General features: G+C 42.0%; 2 protein-coding genes across 2 annotated transcripts in view; both read right to left on the reverse strand.

Moving 5' to 3' along the window:
- Positions 1-1,488: 1,488 nt before the first annotated feature.
- Positions 1,489-24,285, reverse strand: part of LOC139690543 (uncharacterized) — a 151,718-nt gene continuing 128,921 nt past the window's right edge. The window contains exon 3 of the mRNA XM_071588011.1: positions 1,489-2,939. Within this exon, the coding sequence (XP_071444112.1) occupies positions 2,672-2,939 (268 nt within the window). The 3' untranslated portion in view covers positions 1,489-2,671. The remainder of the gene's footprint in view (positions 2,940-24,285) is intronic.
- Positions 2,938-5,157, reverse strand: LOC139690546 (dopaminechrome tautomerase-like). The gene has a single exon (XM_071588013.1). The coding sequence runs from the start codon at positions 5,037-5,039 to the stop codon at positions 3,294-3,296; it is 1,746 nt and encodes a 581-aa protein (XP_071444114.1). The 5' UTR covers positions 5,040-5,157; the 3' UTR covers positions 2,938-3,293.

The raw sequence follows: 24,285 nt of genomic DNA on the forward strand, positions 1-24,285 counted from the left end.
ACTGAACTGAACAAAAAGTCTTACTGGTAACGTAGCATGAATTTGGAAAGGCAAAATAATAAGCATTAACAATCTAAATGTTACCAGCTGCAAAAAAACTGAATTGAAAAATATGCAGTGAGTGCTTGACCAAGCCTCCAAAAAATAAACACAACAAGCAATTGCATAACTTACCTCAGAAATTAACTTACCTTGAAAATTAGAGTAGAGTGTTAAAACAGGGTCAGGAGCAGCAGTAAAAATGCAAAGAGTTAAGCATCTTTCTTTTAACTATTAAATTGTTGGATAAATAATATGCAATTTGCTGTCTCAGGAATAACTTTATGGAAACCAAGCAACATATCGAAATGAAAGAAATAACTTTGTAACTCTACACCCTCTTTATTTAAAACATGACCTAGGTTACAATGCTCAAAAGGGTAAAAAAAGGCTAAAATGTTGGATGTAAATGGGAGGGAAATGAAAGAGAAGTACAGCCAGCAGTGTCAATCACTGGCTGTTAGCTGGGGTTTGTTTCGGATGGGGATACCCCCTGTGGGGAGCATGAAAGAGTGGCAGATCTAGGAGGGGGGAGTGGCAGGGATACAAAACTTTGTTAGCAAGTTCATCCTTGCAGTGAAGCACTTGTTAAAATTTCTAATTTTTCCATTGAACTAAGTCAGTGTCCTTTATTTCTGAAATGGAGAATCTCAGGCTCAAAGTCACTTTTGTGGTCACCTTCAATAATGTGCTGGCAAAGAGGGATGTAATGGTCCTCTTCTTCGCACATGTTTGTGCTCTTCTATTCTTCCTTTAAATTTTTGTCCTGTTTTCCAATTTATTAATAGGAACACTCTGAGCACTTTAATTAATACACTCTATTTCTCAACGTCTCAGGAAACTTTGTTAGCAAGTTCATCCTTGCAGTGAAGCACTTGTTAAAATTTCTAATTTTTCCATTGAACTAAGTCCGTGTCCTTTATTTCTGAAATGGAGAATCTCAGGCTCAAAGTCACTTTTGTGGTCACCTTCAATAATGTGCTGGCAAAGAGGGATGTAATGGTCCTCTTCTTCGCACATGTTTGTGCTCTTCTATTCTTCCTTTAAATTTTTGTCCTGTTTTCCAATTTATTAATAGGAACACTCTGAGCACTTTAATTAATACACTCTATTTCTCAACGTCTCAGGAAACTTTGTCTTTAGTGTGTGAGATGATGACATCCAACATCGAAACCTAGGTCATATTTTAAACAAAGTGTGTGTGGAATTACAAAGTTACTTCTTTCCTTTCAATAAGAATAGGCAAAATGAAATGGTACCGGACCTTTTTTTAAACCATGAATGCTACTTCAATCACTATTAATATGAGGCAACATCTCCTTTGATATTAAATCTTTGGATTATTTTGAATAAAACAACGCATATTTCTATTACGATTCTGACACAAAAAATCTATAAATGAATGATGATTTCAAAAACAATTTGTTGGACATGAGAAAAAAAAGAAACTTCAGTATTTATTTATTTATTGTGAAAACATTTGACAAAACAGAAAGCTCAAAATTCTTAGCACAAATACTTGATCATCAAATAAAATACACATATAAACAAGTATTAACAATCACAGATATAACTTTGAAGTACATCAAAAGATTACTATGGTCTTGGATTGTGAAAGCATCTTTAGCTGTGTACAAATTTATAGCCCAGAAACTGATAATTTGGCCGTATGCTGTATCTGCTTCAACATGGGGAATTCAGCTGTATCTTACAGATTAAGGATGATGAAGGACTATGAAAGTATATCACATACTCCACTTAAAAATTCACTCGCAATATGCCACCATTAACTTTTATGTCATAAACCAAATCCACAAATGGCTTTGTAACCTAAGATATCTATCATGAAAAAAACATTATATCAGGTCACTATCATTTAGGCCTATGGATGACAATTCAATCCATTAAATAGCTTAATATAGTAACTTTATGCAATCAAATTTTGCTCATCAACCAACTCAAAAGTCTTACAACAAGCATAACATTAAGCCACAAAGACGTCAGAAATTTATTTCATTATGCTCATGTAAAAATAATACTCTGTACTATGATATACATGTCAAAAAAACATCTGTCACAGAACCTCAGATATATTTAACACCAGGAATACAACTCACTACTTATGCACATCTCTGATAACAATAGGTTATACTTTTCCCATTTTTGTGATATTGCTAAGGTATAGGAAAAACCTAAGCTAAATAATACCCATAGAGCAGTTTTTTTATGAACAATATGTGCAGATTTAGTGAAAGAGCAACAGCTGTGTAATACACTTACTATCAACATAGTTAAATATGTATGTAGAAAAATACATGACCTAATCATAGCCATAAAATCAAATCATTTTGGTCATCAGGTCACAAATAACTTACAGAACTAAACCTGTTGATTTGGTGAATTACTACCCTCCAAAGCTTTCTTTTAGAGAAGAAACTAAAATTTAAGAGTTAAATGCCTTTACAATTGATGGGGGTTGATTGAAAAAGATAAGTACTGTCATGCATATATGGAATGGAGAATTAAAAATAAAAATTAATTAATTTAGTAGTTCTACTCTTCTATATTTTTGAAATATATATATGCATACGTACTGATTATGTTATACATAATAGTAAGTTTACAAGATACATCAGAGATTAGCTGGGGTTGTACGGAGTCCAGAGACATCTTCTCGAAGTGCCCTCTCAAGCCAGTCAGATTCTTCCTCCATCTCCACTTCAACTCCATCTTCTGCACCAGACACAGAACCCTTGGATCTACCTTTAAGCAACAATTCTCCATCCTCAGGAGGAAAGAGAAGGCGGCTGTACAAGCGCTTATGACGTCTCCTGCTTCTCAATCCCTTCTGACCAAGATGGACCCTCAAGAGTGATGCTGACATGGGCGGCAGGATTAGCCTTTAAATAAGATTTGATAATACAATATGCATTATAGTCATGAGAATGGATCATTCTCTTTACACTATTAGTTGGAAACAGTGTTCAAAAGAAATGCACCTCCAGGATTATTCTCTTAAATTCATAGAAAAATGATGATTAGAGGTTTTATTTACAACTCCTATCAACGATGCAGAAACCTAAAACTGGCTTGGTCAGGTAAAATGTATTAGCCGGTTCAATACTAGTGTTTTTAAAAGTCAACATTCACATCACACACATACATATTCACACAACGGAGCCTACACAAATCAGCAAGCAGAGTCACAGACATTCTTCAGGGTGAAATTGACCCTCATTCCAACTGTTAGGTATTTAACAAAGGTAAAAGGCTGTAATTGAGGTAATAATGACAGACAGAATTGTGGCACAACTCCTTGAGCTCTCAGATATTCCATTGATGGGACGGTAAGTGGAGCTATAATGTGGATTAGCTGTACTTGAGCCAAAATATGGCCTATTTCTGTCATCAGGATCATCACGTCCATTCCAAGTTCCTCTGGTGTCATCATTATCAGACCCACCCCACCTCCGGTCATCCCTACCACCTGGGGAATTATTCATCCCCCTTCCTAATCCTGAAGACCAGCGGGCATCAGAACCATCCCCATAAAGATATGACTTGGTGCCAGTAAATCCACGGATTACTCTGTAATTAGGTTCATCCAAATTAACACGGCCATTGAGGAAATTTTGCAACCTGTTTGATGTGAGCCATAAATTTCCCGTTGAATCAAATGCCAGGGTATCGGGCCATTGTAATAATTTATCATCAGCTGAAATTATCACTTGGGAGCCTTCTAATGAGCCACGCCTAAGGACCCCATCAAATGCTCCCCCCAAATTCCTTCCCCTGATACTTGGATCGTATGGCCTTCTAGGGTCTTCGGTACTATAGCCAGGTCCCCCAAAATTACCAAACCCTGCCCCAACACCATACTGATTGTAGCCACCAGGAGAAAAGTTGTTGGAGGTACTATTGGTACTGTTCCACCGAGCAATGGCATTTTGTGCTAGAAGACCAAAATAAAGGATACCCCTTTCATCCATTACCATGCCACGTCCTTGGGATCTCCTACGCCCTAAATCTATCACTGCACCCGAAACCCCTCTTGAATCGGAATTAGAATCGCGAAGCAAATCCGTGGGCAGAGCATAAACATGGTAACTAGCGAGAGGGCTGTAGTAAAGGTATCGGGAGCCATGTCTAACGGGCGCCAGGGCCAAACCATCTATTCCTCCCCCAGATGACCCATCCATGAGGTTAACTCTTTCTCCAGCAACGTATAAATCCCGAGCAGATGGATCTGCCCTCATGCTGCCGACGTCCTGTACCCTCCAGGAGCGGTCTTCCTTCATACTGTACACGATGATGGATGCATCTCCGGAATCGCTGATGTAAGCGTACCAATTGTCCGGCTGGGCTCCCCCACTGGCACTACCGTCCAGCACAATGTCCGAAAGGAAGCTACTCTCACTTGAGGCCACGTTCGGGGGGAAGATGTACTTGTGGATCATTTTGTACCCGGAAACAAGGTCGAATATCACCAGTTTAGGGGGACATCGATCGTCGGAGCGGAGAGAGGCGGTATTCACCCGTCCGGCGTCCAAGGCCCAAAGTCGACCCATGGTGTCCACCTCCATGCTTCGAATATTTTGAAGCGCAGAGCAATTGCCAACCCCCTGCATTTCCCACGACGGGAACGGGCGGAGTTTCGGAGAAGCGTAACCACCCTGTGGGAAAGCGGGAACGGTCGCGAGGGTCGCCGGTACGCCCTCTCTCCACCGCGGCACCGAAAGGAACACCCGCTCACCCCACACCTTGATCCCCGCGAGGGCGTTATTCTCCGGTATGAATTGTCCCATACTGAGAGCCCTCGCCTTGGTGGAATCGTCCGGCCACTCGTAGTCTAGCTTGGACCACTCGTACAACACCCTTAATTCCTCGAAATCCCCGCCATCGGCAGTAGCACCGAAGGCAGTGGCCGCAGAGTTGATGGCCAGCGCGAGTGCGATGATCGGCACCCACCGCAGCAAACTCTTAACCGCCTCACAAGTCATCCTCGCGGAGACTTCAACGCCGGCACGGTAAAGACACCCTTCCAACGGAGACTACCCGGCTACCTTTGCGCTTCCCTGATATTACCGGAAAGAAGACGATGTGATAGCCTCAGGGTATCGCCAGAGACTGACCACGCAAGGAACCTGTTCGTGACGGTCTCTCTCAATCTAAGAAAAAGGCCACACCTCGAACCGAGGGAAACCGAGAGCCGCCGAGCGCCAGCGGCTACCAGAAGGAGAAGGGGACTGCCGCCGCTTCCGCCCTTCTCCTCGGCACCCCTTCCACTTGCCCCTTTCCACGCCTTCATCCTCCTCCCCCTTCGCAACTTTTCTCCCTCTCCCCCACCCTCTCCCTCATCCGCTCCTTCCATGACGCGCCTGCTTCTTGGGGTTTTTTCTTGAAATTCAGTCGCCAGCGAAGGCAAGAACTCCCAAGCGTGGGTGTTGACTGCTAAGAACAATAGAGTGGCGGAAGGGCGCTAATAGCCCGTGGAAAGGAAGAGAGGGGGGGCGAGAGGGAAGGAAAAAAAGAGCGCCAGCTGATGAGCGATTTGAGTGAAGCCGCGGAGGAGGCGTGGACTACGCGAACGGGTGCGCGGAGGCGCAGGCAAAGACAGAGGGAGGGGTTTCTTAAAAGGTTGCCTGGCAATTGAAAACCAAATGACGGGAGACGAAAGGTCGATGTGTGAGCGGAGACACGTTGATGAGAGCGTGGGAGTGCACGCCTCAGATAATTGGAACGAAATAGTAGAGACGAGCGATTGAATTGGGCCGCCGGCTACTCTGGGAGTACACCCTGGCGAAAGGGAGGCGGTGATCACGCAGAACTATTTCAGCCGCGTGTCCGTCGAGTCTTACGCACGATGACGAACGCGTGATGTGAATTCCTTAACAGATTTTATACATCCTGAGACGGGCGAGTCTTGCGAATGCCAAGGAATGGGGAATCCCTCTCACCGATGCCATAGCGTACGAAATTGCCCCTCTTCATTCCTTCACGGATGCCTCTTACGCAAGCCATGCCCCTCCAAGCCAACGCCCATTAAATAAAAAATCTCGTCCAAACTCGAGCCAATGGATAGACGCGCGTGAATAGACGGGGTGTCACCCCGAGGATAATTTTGCGAACACTCGAGGTTTAGGGAAAGGCGATGAATTTGTAAGGACTGCGAGCGATGGGAAGTTGCTCACTCGCCAACTTATATCGGGAACGAATGGGACATGGAAGGTCAGGGTTTTTTTGGTATTCGCCTTCTAATGAACTCTTTTACAAACAAGAGCACCACCTCGCACCTGCTTGCTAGACTAGTTCGACTCCTTCGCACACCCCCGCAAGATGACTGCGGATGCAGGGACGGCAGTTAAAGGGCATGGGGAGCACTATGTTATGTGCCGTCACGCGGCATGACGAGCAAGTTCAGGTGGAATAATTGGGTGAGTGAGCGTACAACCGGTCCCGACCGGTGAGACATGTTTACTTTGGCGCGAATCCCTCTCTACCGGCCACGGAATATATTTTACGACTTCTGCTCTCGCTCACGGGATTTAAATGCAGGAACACTTCTCATCACATGCAATGAACATTGTCTATGAATGAATTTCCGCTTAAAAATCGTACGCAATTGAATTTATAAGTCACAGAGACATTGGTAGGCTCGTCGCCGCATTTTGGCTGACTTAAAATGCGGAGATGGTTTTCTGTGCTGGGTTCAGACGTCATAATGAGAATATTTATAATTTCGGATTTCAAGAAAATGCTCTCACGGAAGTTATAAGGGTGTATTCACTTCAGATATGGGAGACAAAAGGTGGTAAAACGGAAACGTTTGAGTAGATAGCCGGGAGAAAGTATAAAAGATTTCGACTTAAAAACGAATTACGACATAAAGTCAGTTTTTCATTTATTTTTCCAACAACGAGAGAACAGACTTCGCTGAATACTGATGACACAAAGTGTTTGATTACAACAACGCGTGATAAAAAAACAATGAATGGAAAGCAACTCGGGGGACGCACTTATTTAACGTGTGGGGAGAATAAACAGATGAAACAATGCCTTTCTTCGCGTGAAACGGGAAAACAATAAAAATAATCAGATAATTCTTATTTCCTAGTCACCAATAACCGTCAAATGCTAGCATCCACGCAATTGTGACTAAAAATAAACTATTAACTTGAACTAAATAGTATAAACCTCTACTCGGAAAATGTATCCCAGAAAACATAAAAGAAACAATTAAGCATGACTGCTTCTAAAATAATTATTGCTTCTTCAAAAATAATTATTGCTTCTTCTAAGAAGAAGCAATAATTATTTTTGAACGAGTACAAAGAATCAACCTGAATAACACAGAGGTCGCGCGTCACTAAAATCGTGATTATTTTACTCAATATTAAACTGACTTTAACATTATATAAATCCAACGAAAAGAGCAATATAATAACCTAAAGCAGTATAAATATATAAAGCATAATTAATGAGTTGCTTTTAACATGGGGACCAGTTACGGCTAAAAATATTACGACCTGTGCCATAAATTTATAAGAACATTTACAACAATTTAAAATTTTGTATTAAACTTGTTAAGAAAATAATTACCGAGAAAATTTTAATCTCCAAGAGAATAGCGAACTGCAAATGATAAAGAAGGCAAAACATTGCAGCATACTTGAAAAGCGACTCACATTATAACCAAGGAATGTCATAAAATAGCCAGATACTTTTAATATACGCCAAAAATTGTCACAAAATAATCACGAGTGAAAATGAATCGTTACACACTTTTCCAAACAGAAGTAGTAAAAACGTCCATTTCCCTGTGATAAAAATTAAAATTAAAAATTAATTTCATTCCAGAGATACAGCAAAAATATAAGCCATGAGAGACGACTCATCACTCCGTCAGTAATATATGGCAAGAGTCATTCTGTGAATAAAGATCGCGAAATCACAGCAAGAAAGCGAAATGCTCGAGGAGACTTCAATGCACGTCGCTCATGGTCCTTCGTCATTTAAAGCATAACGAAACCCATATTATACGTTGAAAGATGCCATGGGCGCACATTGAAACTGCCTGACCTATTTCAGCAGAGAATATTAATAAATGGAGAAGAGAAAAGCTCATCATGGAATACAAATGTCATCCTCTTAGAGATTTGCAAAAATAAATTAAGTAAAAATACCGCTGCTACTCGGCATTCTTGCACAAATTGAACGGTGTCATTTAAAGCATTACAATCTCCATAAACGAACAAAGCATAATTTACTCCACAAAGATATTAGCGTAAATGTAAGAAACATAAACACGTCTGGAGTCGATGAGCCTAATTTCAACTTCCCATGTCGATAAATGATGTATTATCAGTACGTACGCTGTCACGCTCCGCGTAGGAAAACCAGAAGAGTTTGCCCGACGAAAAAGCAGAGCAGAAGTACGCTCCATCTAAGGCCTGAGGTTTTGCTGGTGACACCCTACCCGTGACCACGCTAATATATTTGACCGTACTAACGCTCGATTTCGCTATTCCAGAGACCATTGGAAAAATAAATTAGACGAATTATAAATTCAATTTTTGATACGCTCTTCACAAAACGCCCTGCAATGTGGGAACTGCGAAAATTCTCAAATCCATAAAACCGCTGCTTTACACAAACTTGAAATTCGTTAAAGTTTAGCCGCATATGCTGCGGCATTTGATTAAGTATTCTCATAGTACAAAAGATTAAAATAGCCAAAATACAAAAACGAAAATAATGGCGACGCTTTAACATAGATTTTCTGTGCTATTGTCCATTAGTTGAAGAGTGCATTCAAAATTACTAACTGATCTGAATCACGCATGTCACATAGCATTTCGCTAGAAGGTTATGCCTCGTTGCAAATGTTTTAAGTCTGTTACCGACCAAAACTTACCTTTAGGGCAAATTGATAAAAATAATTATAATTAAAATAATATGAATCATCTACCGTCGCCATCAATTCCCCTTTTAGTTACCCCCATATTTTAATAGTGCCATCTTTTTTAAATTACAAAAATATGCGCACAATCTAATGAGACTGAAAACGAAAAATTAAATATCTCTATTCACATCAGATCATACACTTCAATATTTCTTGCATGCTCAAATATGAACCAATTCCTTCAAGCATCTCGAAGGTATAGGCCGTAAATAATGGAGTATGCATCTATCTCTCTTACGTTATTACACAATTTATAAGACTATATAGATTACGTAATTGAGGCAATGCGTATTACGTTCAGCAGATGCATTATCAGTTGCAGCATTTTGCCAAGAAGCAAAAAAAAGTTGACAGCAATAAGAGACATACAATCATACTTAAATTGCAAATAACCTTTGATTCACCCGATTAAGTCAACCTTAAAAGATTCATTGCGCTAAAACTCCTCAATTTTCAATAAAAAATAAATACTTTCTCCATGGAAACAAAAGCTAATCGTAAGCACTCAGCGAAAAGTGTGCAAAAACCTGTAACATATGTGAATTATTGAATATATATGTGAATATTCTATGAATTCTTCAAATATATGTGTATTCTTCTATAATACGAATATTATGGAAAAATAATTAGAAAAACCAATTCAAGGAGCCGTATGACGTAATTTTTGCATTGACTCGTAAAAAAATTTTAATTTAGTTTTTCCAAAGAAAAAAATTGTCATCTTTATCATCAGTAATTTACTTGCTTTCTGTTTAAATGTCGAAGGCATTTTTTTTCAACATCTAGCTGTCTTTTAAACGAATAGCACTGAAAAATCTAAGAAAATATTGAGACTCAAGAATGTATGAATAAATAAGACGTTAATTTTTTATTTTTCCCGGTTTTTTATCTTTCCGTGTATAGCGGAGTACTCGTTCACAGCAATTTAAGACAACCGCAGTTCCTTAAGGGGAACTCAGAAAAATAATGAATTCGAAGAGGCATAATGAAAATACGGTTCAGGTCCATCAGGAATCACCTTAGCCTATTTCATTCACTTTTTACACGATTTATGAGATGTCATACACAACAGCATACATTCCACGGTACGTAGATTTCAACATCGTTACGAAAACACCATCGGAATTTTTATAATACAGCATCCCGACGGAAAAATTGTCCCCGGCATGCCTCAATGCACACCTAAGGCAAGGTCTTCGATTTTATTTTACCCCGTACCACGCACAACAAGCGTAAAACGGTGAGCCCGCAGCCTTTTTGGGCAACACGGAGGACACGGGAGCAGAGGCTTTGCCTTCACGGGCGCCGACTAGGAGAGTGGGAAATGCTTTCCCACACCACCGCAAGGCCTTGGCACGGAAAGGGGATCACCGGGAGACCGTGTCGCTCGCATAAGACGTCACCCCCGCAAAGTGACTCTTTTGTCATCAATATGAATGATCCAATGTAAAACATCACCCACGTAAATAAGTACGTGCATTCTTTAGGAATGAGGAACATAAAAACACGGAAATTATAAGCGATTTCCCTCGCCGTTCTGGAGTCAACGGCGTGGGAACACGTCCAAGATCGTGATCTTAAAAGAGCGTCGCCGATGAGCGGAGCAATTAAATGACTGGTATCCAGTAATTGATGAAGGAAGAGATATGTGAAAAAGTAAGTACGTGGAGTTGAACTGGAAGAAGCAGAGGGAAACCCATATGATTGGAGGAGAAATGGGGAGAGAATAAGGTAAACAAAGGCACGCTTGGATCAACAAGTGAGAAGGACAATTTAACTGGGCATTGCAAATGATCCGTGAAAACAAATTACTTCGTAAGGAGTTTCTATTAACCCATACGTTCCCTTTCCGCGAAACAAAACTAAATTAATCATTTTCACTTTTATATACGTATCGTATATTGCAATACCGTGGAGATAAGATTACACTTTTTTTTCTGGACGGGAGTGGAAAAGACCATCAGAGCTTCAAAGAGAGAGAAGGAGAGATAATCTACCTTTTTACTAAAAAAGAAAATGCCATTTAATCAGTTAAAGAAAAATGTAAGATATGCATTTATGACAGGTGGGGAAGCACAACGAAATAAACGTCAGCAAGCCATGAATCCAATAATAATTCACGTTTTTTCACGATTTACCTCTTGCCAGGAGTTATCGCGGAAAAAAGCTCTCAATTTTCAATTGCTTACTGGTAAGCCTAATTTGCAAATATTTTTTAAATATCCAGCTAACTGATGACGCTTCGCAGCGTCTAAAACATGTCTCTATGCCAATGAATTAGTTTGTGGATTCGCAAAATATTTCGTGAAATTTTTACCCTCGCCTGATATTGAATTCCTTTCCTACCCAGTGGGGGGGGGGGATCCCCAATTTCGGGTCGCAAGCGAAGGACCGAATGAGGCACTCATCAACGAAAAGTTTAGCAAAGCTGACGACTCTTACTATATTTCATCCTTATTTAGAGCAAACTGGTATAGATTATTACTGACTAAATAGCTAGCAAACCCGAGAGAGCCAAAAAAAGCAAGACAACGACTGTGGCACGAGGGTTTCTGTGGAATGCATTTCACTTGAGAAACCTAACAATCAAAATGCGGAATTTCTCTAAGAAATTAGGTGCTTATAAACAAAATCATTTTAGCTGTTTAATATTTTCTCTGGTAAAAGGCCACCAGCAGTTTGTTGGCAGAAATTTCGCCGAATGCTTAAATTATTCAAATCCCGAGGGCTCTCGCAGTCCTGCGTCATCATTTCAAATGCCAAAGCGAGATGCAGAAGGGCGCACGTCCTCCCATGGTAACCATGCGAGGCATTGCGATGATGTGCAGACGCACACCGAGGGATCAGGGGAGATGGAAGCACCACATCTAAAGGATACGCCAATGCAATCAGCAACTAATATTTAATAATTATTATATTAACTAATATAAAATAATCAGCAGTGAATATTTTTCAAAAGAGTATACTTTCTTCATTTTCTATTTAAACAATCTTTCAATAAATAAAAATGCCTCTTTCAAATACGTGGAAATTCTACGGCAAAAAGTTCGCACACATGCATTCAATACCGTTAGGAGCGATTAATATACATATTCTAACATGAGGCCTTTAGAACAAGTGGTCGATAACCCGGTGGAGTGTGGTGCAAAATGAAAATGTCAAGACGCCCCAATAAATCCACTGTCACGCCCCGTTTAAAGCAATTTTGTGATGGCGATATTCGTTTTGAAGACCAATATTCGAAACTGACAGGTTTGGAAAAGGGAAGACGTTTTATGACTTATCCAGAAAACAATTTTGAAACTCATTAAACCACAAAGGCTGCTCCCTGAAGCACGCTTTAGACAAGTGCCTGAGGGGTTGACAGCAAAGGCAGCGGGCAAACGAGGGAGAGAAAAATTAGGAACTAGTGGTGAAATGAGGCGATACATCGTGGCGTTTGACGGCGTGCTCTTTGCTTTATAACTACCGATTTTTACCAATCGGCACTGAGAGTATAAAGCGGCCAATTTTCCCACCACTAGGTATAATATTTAAATATTTTAATTAATAGGAAGGCCTGTCAGTCTCATATCCGACATGGGCTTCCTGAGTGGGAAGTTTACGACAGGACTACGTAAGCAAAATCTTAATAAACTGAGCATCATAGAAAATATTATTCTTTGTCGCATTATTTCATTTGATATCTTAGAAAAGTAGCATTAAATAATTTCAAAAGATGTTTGAATATAAGATAAAGTACGTAAAATGTCAAGACGCCCCAATACATCTTATTCTGTTTCTCCCTCGCCCTGTCTCTCCCTCTCTTGCCCCAATAAATCTTAATAAATTTTATTCTTCGTAAAAAGAGCCGTTGGGCTCTTTTTACGAAGAATAAAAGACGTCTATATGAAAATACAACGTCGAACTCTTTAGGGCATAGAGAGAGTTAAGGGACTGAAAATTATTGCTAGTGGAAGCAAAGGCTTTTCATTTAAAGAATAAAACAACTACTTTTTTTTAATGTTTCGAATGTGATTATATTACAGGCATTATTAATAGTAGCTCTGTCGAAGAAATGGGGCTTCGTTCCAAATTCTGAAACAACTCTGTAGGCATGTAGTTCATGGTATTCTACCTACAGTGTTTACTTAATGGTACTTTGATTAGTTACGTAAACACCCATTGGAAACACATCCATGCGTTAACCGAGCCATAGCTGTCAAATTGCAATTACTGAAACATCGTCGTCAATTAGTAATGTGAAGAATAATTTCAAAGAAAGTATTTCCTTTCCCACCACTCGTGACCGTAAGCCGATTATTCCATTCGAAGAAAATGGAGCATATCATGCAGACTGAGTCTATCCTGAGAAATTTGAAAATTTCCTTCAGATCTCCATATCATGAGATTTAAATTAACACTTCGTCAGCCCACTCGAATCCATAGCCGTCCGTCAACAAATGTGAAGAATACTGAGACGCGAGAAGGGACTGCCCCGACGTGTCCCAAGTGGAAATGTGTGGATTCCATTGAGGCGATCGATGAGCCCCTTTGATCTCAGAGCACATCCGTTGTGATGTTCGCGGTTAACGAGCACGCCTGATGAAATCTGCAGCACCCCAATGACACCTTGACCAATTGGACGGAATATTAAACACCGCAGAGACAGCTATTTTTAAGATGAAAGAGGTAGGGCTTGTAAGTATACAAAAGGTGACGCCCGGAGCGTCGGAACGGGCACATTTTTTTAAAAAGTAAATTGAATAAATGGACGACAGTACCGTATACATACATATGTTCTCCGTCAATTTTAAGGGGCCACCCCACCACGGCCATCACGCTGGAATTAATGGCTTTCTTGAATCGGGGGATGACAGTGGTCGCGTCGCGGAGAGGGGGGAGGGACACAAGCGAAATACCCTGAGAACCCCCCCCCCAAAGCTATAAAAGGAAAGCACAAGAGGAAGTCCGGGAAGAGGTACGGGCGGAGGGGGGGTGTGCTTGTGTGTCTGGGGGCAGGGGTTCTCGCACTCTGGCACCCCCAATGTCCCTTAAGCTTCCTCCCCCTTCCCTCGCCTGACAGAGACACACGGAGGGGGAAGGGGTATCCGAGAGAACCGCGGGTCGCACACGCCGACACGCACGCACGAAGCCGCCCCACACCGCTCCCTCCCGCGCACACACGCACATTTTCTGCTACGGCTGCGGTGCTCCCGTTACACAACCTCCGGAATAAAGAGGGGGGCGAGAAAGAAGGGGGGGGGCGAGAAAGAAGGGGGGCGAGGAGGCGGAGCTGTGACCAGGGCGGCTGGTTCCCGAAAGTGTAGTGGGGCGGGAGGGGGCCGCGGGATGAGAGGAGCCACTAAACTTTCGGGGAGGGGCCGAAGGGAGTGGATTGGGGGGGGGAGGATCCGCCCCACGTCAGAAGGGACCGACTCACTCGCTCGCGTGGAAGGCGATGCAGGAGGAGAAGACAACCTGTTTCGGAAAAGATGAGCGCGCATCCAACTCTTTTCTCCCTCGACACTCTCGGTTTCTTTCACCTCAGGGTCACCCCCCCCCTCCCTCAATCCCCCCTCCCTCCCCCTCTCATCTTACAAGCAAACGCGTTCCTCTTGTTTCCCAAGAGACGAACACAACAGCGACTACCTTTCTCAACGCACGCACCCCCCCCCTCCACTCAGCCCTTTCACTCCCACCCCGTCCACCGCGCCCCCAGGCCATTGTTTCCTTCCCCGTTCCCTCCGCCGCCTCGGAACGAGAGTGTATACAGTCCCGAGAAACCACGTGAGGGTGTGACCGTGAAAAAGTTATGTGCTCGGGTTGCATTATCAGGACGAAGGATGGCCCCAAGCCAAGAAATGGCGAAGGGCCTCTCCGCTCCGGGGAGTGGGGGAGAGAGGGGAGGGGGGGTTCGTGCAGAGCATCTGAATAAAATCCCAGCGATGACGCGGATTCGCGGGGAGAATATCCGTGGTTAAAAGATTCGCGGTTCGGGGGGGAGTAGTCTTCCCTCACACTTGCTGGATAGCGGGCCCATACACACACACACACACACAGACATAGTCAAAAGGTGGGTGATGAGAGCAATAATTCACGTGGGAGTCCTCTAATTAGAACGTCCCCAGAATAACATTTACGGGTACTCCTCGCCGTTTTTAGTCCACCGCAGGGCAGGTAAAAATGGCTGCCTTCACTTTTTTCCCCCACCGGATTCTACAATTGGTTCGGCTAAATTGATTCCTCGGACGCGTTTTCGTTCGACGCGCCACACGCCTATCTAAGGTGCTCTCTCCGAGGAATGCGATCGGGGGGGTGGGCGGGGATTCATTAGGGGAGGAAGGGCGGAGGTTGGGGGGGAGTGGGACGGAGCCGAGTCCCCTGCTTCGCGCCAGGGCCATTAAAGCACATTAATCACCAGCTAATACACTCGGGAGTGAAATAATCAAAATGCAATTAAGACAAGCATGCGCCTGATTCAACAACTCTCCTAAATTCGATTTCAATTCAATACAATGCCATTTTAGCATTTCCAACTGTCACCAAGGCAACCCAACCTCAATCGAGAAAAAAATTCAAAGCATTTTCAGAACTGGCAATTCAGTTACTTCCAAGAGGTAACCTGCTTCCTCTACAGATGTTTCCATCTGAATAAATGGAAATGGAATCATGCTCACTACTGAAAGGTCTCGGCGTAGAGCGTTGGACTACTGTCCGGAGGGCCAGGGTACGATTCACGGGCAAGACACTCTGGGCACCTGCAGCTACACCCAAGCTTTGTGATTTTTCGGGTACCAGGTCTTCTTGGGAAATCAAAACCGGCACAGGGAACCCTAACCTGATGTGTGAATTTCACTCGCCGAATAGGGCTTATTACTGGGTGAACTTCAGATACCAAACCGACCTTCGGGTTGATTACTGTTTTTTTTATATATGTGTGTGTGTACACACTATATATATATATATATATATATATATATATATATATATATATATATATATATATATATATATATATATATATATATATATATAGGATTTGGACATAAATTACCCGTGAATTTTTTTACAGGTCCTTCAATGAATTGTATCGATACGCTAGACAAAAGAACTTTCTTAAGTTTTACATCACATAGAAACTCACCAAAACCACTGAATTTTTGCATACATAAAATGTGAAAAACGAAAAACACGCCTACTTTCACGAAAATCAGTTCTTATATCATGAAATCTCAACTGCGTATGAAATCCAAACCACACATGTATCTTCAAATCAAAAAACTAATCCGCCCACACCAGTTATTAAATCCATTTCTCTGTGCAATCAAGAGGTACGTACACTTGGTCGAACCAATCATAAGTGAAAACGGAGAATAATAATCCTTTAAGTCAGCTACTCCACCATTGCTATCAAATGAAAGCGCCAAAAGTAAAAACAGGAATATTTGTACATTTAAATTCAGTAGCAAGAAATATTCTCTTTGAATTTCACCAAGCGGTGGAATCAATGAAAATAAGATGTTAAGTGTAATTCACAGCAAGAAATTAAACTCACGTGAATATTCTTTCACTCTTATCGTGTACAGACATTAAGGTGTAGGTACGTCTTAATTTCTAAACAAGAAATATCGGCAGCAAAAATAAAGTGAGCTGCGCCTAGATAATTTTCATTTGAAGATTATTTCAACTACCGTAATGAGAATTGGGGTTCTTATAAATCTGAAAATGAAGATGGGATATAACGAGGCACAAATGGAACGGCAATTATTTTTTTTGCCATGAAAAGAAATGCAAAGAGTACATAGAAGGATTATACATCCAAAATAAATTATACTTCGTTGCTATATACGTAATTAATTGCATTAGCGTGTTTTAAACATAACTGTCTGAACACTAAAAAATAACGACTGAATGCAAGAATGACCGCGCGCTGGAATTCTAGATGATGAAGTTCATTTATCCCCTTGAGCAACAGGTTGCTGAGACATATAGTAAAGCAAAAAGGCATATTATGCACGTTAAAAATTTCGCCTTCGAAATCCAAGACTGCATCAAATTTCCCATTCACGAACGAAAGCACACATTTTGAAAAGAGTGCGCAATGATACACAATACAAATATGAAATAAAAAGTGAAGAGAAACCTTAAATTACATGAGAAGCGAAAAGAATTCCACAATGTTTCCCAGGAAAAATTTCCTTCGAGGGTTTTCTTCGGATATCTCAGCAATTATCATGACTGAACGACCTGCGAACCACAAACACAATAGTTTTTTTTTCTTTTTTTTAACGGTTCATTTGTTGACGTAGGGGAACTTAGTTCGTAAACGGTTAGGTTATCGAGGCGGAACAATGAAATCGAAATGACAGGAAACAAATAAAAATAGGTGACACAAAAAGGAAGACAACTAACAGTACCAGCTTACGAAGGCTAAAATAATTTACTACTCAGGCAAACACAGGCTTTTGTCACAACTTCCCACAGTAAATGGAGTTCAACAAGAAGCTCAGTGAAACTGATTCGTGTCGTCTCTGCAATGATTTCAGGAGCAATTTCAATAAACCACGCAGGGTTGCCATCATTCGCACGCGAGCAACGAGCAACCGCAACAGTTCATTAGGAGCAACATTGTAAAGTCCTCCGAGGAAAACTAGCGCGTAGGGCTTCTTCAAAAGACTTCGCGCCAGCGGAACGGTGCACGCTTCCCGCTCAGTTCGGGCCGGAGATTTTTTCCCTCGCGTGAAATTCCGAGAGAGGCATTGACTCGAGTTATTAGTGAACTCCTAATGGTTGTGTCAGAAAAAATTCCCACCCTTCGAAAATAGAGAGCGTTATTTTCGTCAAATGTAGGTATTATTTAATGCCACAAAGTCGAGAGAAAACCAATTCTTCTTTTTCGATCACGAAATCAAATTACTAAGCACTGATCTCAGGGAAACCTTCATTTGGAATAACACGACCTTTAATCACAGATGCTTTGTGTCTGATAACCGAGACCCAGGGGAATTTTCAATAAAATGTTCTATTATTGATATGCCCAAATACTTGCTTCTATCACACCTTACCTCAGACCAAAGGGATTAGTATTAATCAGAATAACAGAAACAACTAGACCAGCAATTATTGAATAGAAAAAATATTGAAAATAATGATAGTGAAAATAGTCACTCGATAAAAGATGAATTACATGGACCACACCTTTATTTTCGCTTTTCCACACAGATGTTTTATTGAAAGAATTTTATTTGACACTTATTTCATCTGAAGTGAAAATAATGTATACGATTTAGGAGAGGTATTAAAATATTCATTCAAATGTTTATTTAAGAAGCAGATGCGAAAATATGAAGTTAATGAATTAAATGCGCTCGTTAACTAAATCATGAGCCGTGGAGGACAACGTGTCACCAAAATTGTAGGATTTAAATTTGATGGTTCTTAGTTAATTAATGTCTCGTCGAAGCGCTTGATAGGGAGAACTTAAAACTCTAAATAACCAGATCCTCACTTAATCTGGATACTATTTTACCAACACAGTTCAAGTACTCCATTCAATTTCAAATTTAAACTCCATGTCCAAGCTGTGTTAACATTATTCGTTCGAAAAATTACCGGGATCAGCAGCACCACTTCCTTTTTAAGGACACCAAAATTCTCCGCTGGATGGAATACTTACGGTGATATTTCTTTTCATACACGACGGATTCTATTCACGAAAATGAGGAGGCAGGGCACGATTCGAACAAAAAGAAAGCATGGAACAGGCATTCTTTTCCGTCCTTTTTCATCGCGCGGACCAAAAATACTAGCACATGGAAACAGCTGTAACAGACCCAGAAGGTAGTTGCCACATGAAGAAAAACAACAGAGAGCCCATACATTCACAGTATTATGCCTATGATGAAGGCTAAGGGGATTGCGGGCAATTCATTTCCTGAGACTTTCATTCAGAGTGAGAAAGAAAAGTTGGCACCATACGTTGACCATGCCGCTAATCAGGCAGTTGGGTGGGTGGCAGTACTTGGTCGCATGTGAATGTGTGAATTGGAAGAATGCAGAGCAGGAAGTCGGCGGCGGGAAGGGCTCGCACCAGTCCCGGCAGCTGACTCAATCCATCCATCCGAAGAGCCCTCCTACTCCTCAGTAACTATTACGACCCCTCGAAAGATGCCTCTTCTCATAATGGAGGCCCTGCGACTCGAGTCCATCATCTCCTTGGGCCCCCGCCGTTAAAACCCACCTTCCTCTCGAAAAGAACTCTCCACCCCCTCCATCCCTAACCTCCCTCCCTCATCGCCCCGAGGGCGAAAATTCCTCGCTCCTTTAATAAGGGACCAAAGAGGGTTTTGGAATGGGAGGGGGGGAGGGGGAATGAAAAAGACTATCGAACTGGATTTAATGAGCGCCAGGCACGGGCACGTGATCTGGCACATCACGCACGCGGGAGAACTATTACATGGAACACTACGTGGAGGAAATAAAAAAATGGAGTACCAGTCCTGGACGGGCGATGATGATGACTTGCTCCAAGCCATGACGTCACAGAGGCAAAGAAAGGGGCTGGGGGAGGGCGGCGGGGGTGGGGAGGACCACGACGGAATGAAAAATGTGACCGGCGCCAAGTGAGATCGAAATTTCAATCGGACGGTCGAGAGAGCGTTCGCCATTAATAATTCCACACGCTCCAGCGGACGTCTTGGAGGCATTCTCGATTATCCGAGCTCCGAAATGACCCTCCAATCTCTCCCCCTCACGAGTTTGCATCCCGCCCGAGGCGACCCCTGGCACGGCGCCTAACACCCCCCCGAGCACGGCGCGGCATCCGCCGGTAAGGCGGACGCTTGTTGCCGGATGAATTTCGTAATCCATCGAGTGATGTGGGAGGCAGTAATGTACCGCGGCTGTCTGTCTCCCACAATTCAAGGCTGGAACGGATTACGTCAAACACGACGAAAGGCGCTGCCGAAGGTTTCAGGCGAAGATATTCGCTTAGCACTGATTGTCTTTCTTTTCGCGATGTTACGCCTTTAAGATCGACTCATTCAAACAAAATAAACAAAGGAGACCATTAATTAAGAGGGTACGAATGCGAATCTTAGCGTAAACTCTGGAACTACCTGAACGGATTTTGTCACGGCGCAACCCATGCCTTAATGGTGAGGGTGACTCATCCGGAATCATTTTATTGCGATTCGAAATGGTCTTAGACGCGGATGAACCTGAAAACTGTAAATAATTCTATTTATGTAAAAATATATTATTCGATGGGTAAGTCTTGGGACAAACCCCAGCGATCCCTCCTTCGCGATATTTCGATGTTCCTCTTCTAATTGACCATGAGTGAACTTCTAGGGGATTGGGATGGAGCGGAGGCTTAGGTGCTGGCTTCTCACTGAGAGGGTACGGATTCGAATCCTGGATACGGCAGATATTTTTCAGTGGTATCCCGATCCCCACTCGGGGTGCTTCGTGAAGAGCATTTTAAGTGAGTCCGTGAGTGGGGAGGACCCTCCAGCTGCCTGCATCGTTATGACACATTCCCTACCTCTATCCTTGAGAGCGGAGACCATTATAAGTTGCATGTCTATGAGGCAGTCAAAGTAGCTTCGTTTCCTTACTTTTCAAATTCCAATTTGAACGTTATTGGATACATTTTTACTACATTCTTAGGTGCATGTGTTTGTTAGTTGATAAAATATGTATTTTCTATGCGTGTAGGGTAAAAAGGTTTTTACATGAATGTATACGCAAATATGGGTGTAGGTTTGCATAAATGCGTTGATTTTGCAAGTGGTTTTGTTCTCTATTACGAGTGGTGACCTGGCACCCCACGCAACGCCCCCTTGCGGCGGTTCGCGGGGTATTATGTAGATATACGCAGTCCGTCGCATGGGAGGTTAAGCTGCGGACCCCTTGGCACCTTTCGTTAAGAGTAGGCTAATGCCGACGCCGGGATTCTCTCCACCCTTCATCCTTCCCCATCTATCCCTAATGGCGCAAATGACGGCCTCAGCTGTCGGTCGCCTCCCCTAAATACTACTACTGCGAACTTCCACCAATGGTTACTACGAGGGTAGGCTGAAAACTAATGCGCACATGCTTGTAGACCACAAACACAATGACCTAAAGAAGAACTTCTGGTGACATGTGGAAGTAACATTCCACCTCAACACGCATGCGTCGGTCGTTACATCCAGTGTATTTTGAGAAGCGGAAGTATGGAGACGTGTTCTAGCGCTATGTAAACGCGAGTTACACAGCGTGCTGTTATCGAATTTTTAACTACTGAGAAAGTGACTCTTCCTGAGATTCATCGTCATTTAAAGGCTGTGTATGCTGAGAATGCTGTTGATAGGTCTAATGTAAATCGATGGGTAGTAAAATTTCGTGGTTGCGAGCCTGGAGAAGCCATAATTGTTGATGAAACATATTCGCATATTCCCAACGACTAAAGATTTTTTGTCCGCGGTCATTCGGTGAAGCCACCCTCTTCTTCTTCATCTGATGTTGTATTTTCGAGAAAAATCCGAAAAAAATGAATACCCAGTGGATCCTAAACTATGCTTTTATAATTTTCTCATTTTTATTTTTAATTCTTAATGAGGCATTAAAAATGGTTTAAATCTCAACACTGTCTACGAGAGATAACCTAAGCGATGATAAGGGAGTATAGGGGAAGATATCCAATATTCGTCCGATTATCATATCTTTCTTCTATTAATCATTCCCACGTAGGTTTATAATTAGTTAAATTCAAGCATACTGAGTTCCATTAGCGATGAAATTGAAAAAAAAAAATTTTTTTTAAGGAAATATTTCCACATCATACCTTAAAAAATCAAAAATTCACAAATAAAAAAATAATATTTTAATTAATGATAGAATTAACTTCTAAAGAGGCTTTTAAAATGTTTTTTTTCAGTTTTTCCGACAGCTGTGGACATGTTGGACAGAGAGCGAGTGAGTAGATGGGGAAAGGTTAGGAAGGTGATAAAACCCGATGACGGAAACTAATTTGCTTGGCCGCGAAGGAAAGCGCCGAGGTTTGAATTGGCTTGCATTTATTGCGACGGACTCAAGACTCTTGCTCAAGACTCTTTCTGTTCACCTCAAAAGCTCAAGGAATGAGGCTAAAAAATCTGGAACCCAGTTCTCTCCTTATATTTTGATAAAGATATGTTTCCCTTCAATTCCAGTAGAAATGGAAACGAAGAAGTGATTATGATTTTACTTTCTGGGTCGAAAACGCCGCTTAACTCTTTTTCTGCCCAGTTATTCTCTCTCGGTGAATTTAAGTCGAAGCACGATGAAGTTTTTAAATTCTCATCTCAATATCTAATGGCGGGGAAAGGGAACGGCAATGAAAGTGAAACCTTCTGAGTGAAAACCTCTTATTTAAATATTAATAGAAATGTGACGCAAAGCAAAAGTTGCACGATCGAATATCTCCACAGATTTTTGCATCCAAATGTGACTAAACCATCGAGCACCTAGGTAATGCCTAACTGGTAAAAATAAAATTAAAAAGCTCATTTACTAGAGATGAACGCTGAGACTCTGGATATATTATCGTCGTCTTGATGCCTGAGACCATATCGCAACTTATTTTCGACTCTAAGAAAACTAAAGCAAAGCATATCATGTACTCGTAGCATTTGGGGGTTTATTCGTATTCCCCCGTGATAACGTCCATTCGTAATTATGTAGTCGGTTTGTAGCGATTCGAGGATTTGGCGAGTTTGAATAATTCAAATCGCGGACCTCTTTTCATGCCACCACGCGGCTCATAATTAAGTATATAAGATACCACCTGGAAGGACTCCCTTCCCTCGAAATCGTTGGGTGACACTCCCGCCGGCCGAGACGACGTCGCAGAATACAAGGGCGATTCGAAAAGTAAGGTCCCATATTTTTTTCCATGAAAAATCAAATTAATTCTCCACTTTTCTTACATCGTTGGAAAGGTTTTTAGCTATTTTCTACATAGTCGTCTTGACAATCCATCACGTTTTGCATTCTTGTAAGCAGCTTTTTAATACCAGGGTCTAACCTTTCTCCCGCCGCGTTGTGAAGCAAACTGACGACTACTTCTCCGATATAAATTCATCGCCATTTAGTGGAAGTGTACGGTGAGAAGTGTATGGACATAAAAAACGTGCGGAAGTGGTACAGGGAGTTTTTTCATGCCCGGGAAAACGTCCACGAAGAGCAGCGGTCGGGGCGGCCGAGTTCGCCGGAATCAACGGTTGCTCCAATTGACGAGATGATGCGCATACTACCTTGATCAAAAAGTTCCCGGAATAACCACCGTGTGGCGCTCCCATCGTTCCGATTTGAGTTCTGTTTTTTTTGTTAAATTGGTACATCTGTTGTTGATATTCCCTTTAAATCTTAGTGTCATAACTTGACATTTGCAAAAGTTACGTAGCCAAGAGTACATCTATCTCTGTGTGTGTTGGCGATTTTTTACAATTTCAGAAATGGATTTAAATTTGCAACAACGAACTTGTATTAAATTTTGCGTAAAAATCGGATTTAGTGGCGCACGGACGTTGGAAATGTTGGAAAAGTGTTTCGGCAACGATTCTCTAAAAAAAACGGTCGTTTACCAGTGGCACGAGCGGTTCAGAAGTGGTCGTGAGTCAATCGAAGATGATGAACGCAGTGGCAGACCATCGACATCGAAAGTCGGTGAAAAAATTGATAAAGTAAAAGAAATGTTGGTCAATAACCGCAAATTAACCATCAGAGAAATAGCGGAGGACTTGAACATTGCCTATGGATCCGCCCAAGACATTGTGGTTAATGATTTGGGTTTCCGTCGTGTAGCAGCAAAGTTAAAGTGCCAAAAGACCTCAATTTCATGCAAAAAAGAGACCGTGTTGACGTCGCAAAAGACATGATTTGCGAGGCTGAATCCGATCCCACATTCATCAAAAGGATCATTACTGGAGACGAGACGTGGGTTTATGAGTACGACACGCAATCCAGACATCAGGCAAGTGAATGGCGTTCACCAAATGAGCCGAGACCAAAAAAACCACGTCGTTTTCAGTCAAAAAAGAAGGCAATGCTGACGGTTTTCATGGATTACAACGGTGTAGTGCATCATGAATTTTTGCCAGAAGGCCAGACAGTAAACAAAGAGTATTATTTGGGCGTTATGAGACGTTTGCGTGAAGCAATTCGCCGAAAGAGACCAGAAATGTGGGCAGAAAACTCGTGGATTTTGCACCATGATAACGCACCGTCGCACAGTGCTATCATTATTCGTAATTTTTTGACGAAAAATGCAACAAATA

This window comes from Hetaerina americana, unplaced genomic scaffold (genome assembly GCF_022747635.1).
Source record: "Hetaerina americana unplaced genomic scaffold, ioHetAmer1.1.p SCAF_3, whole genome shotgun sequence".
In the NCBI taxonomy this organism is placed as follows: domain Eukaryota; kingdom Metazoa; phylum Arthropoda; class Insecta; order Odonata; family Calopterygidae; genus Hetaerina; species Hetaerina americana.

Coding starts and splice junctions, on each gene's coding strand:
- LOC139690546 (XM_071588013.1), bottom strand. CDS start 5,039: ATGACTTGTGAGGCGGTTAAGAGTTTGCTGCGGTGGGTGCCGATCATC.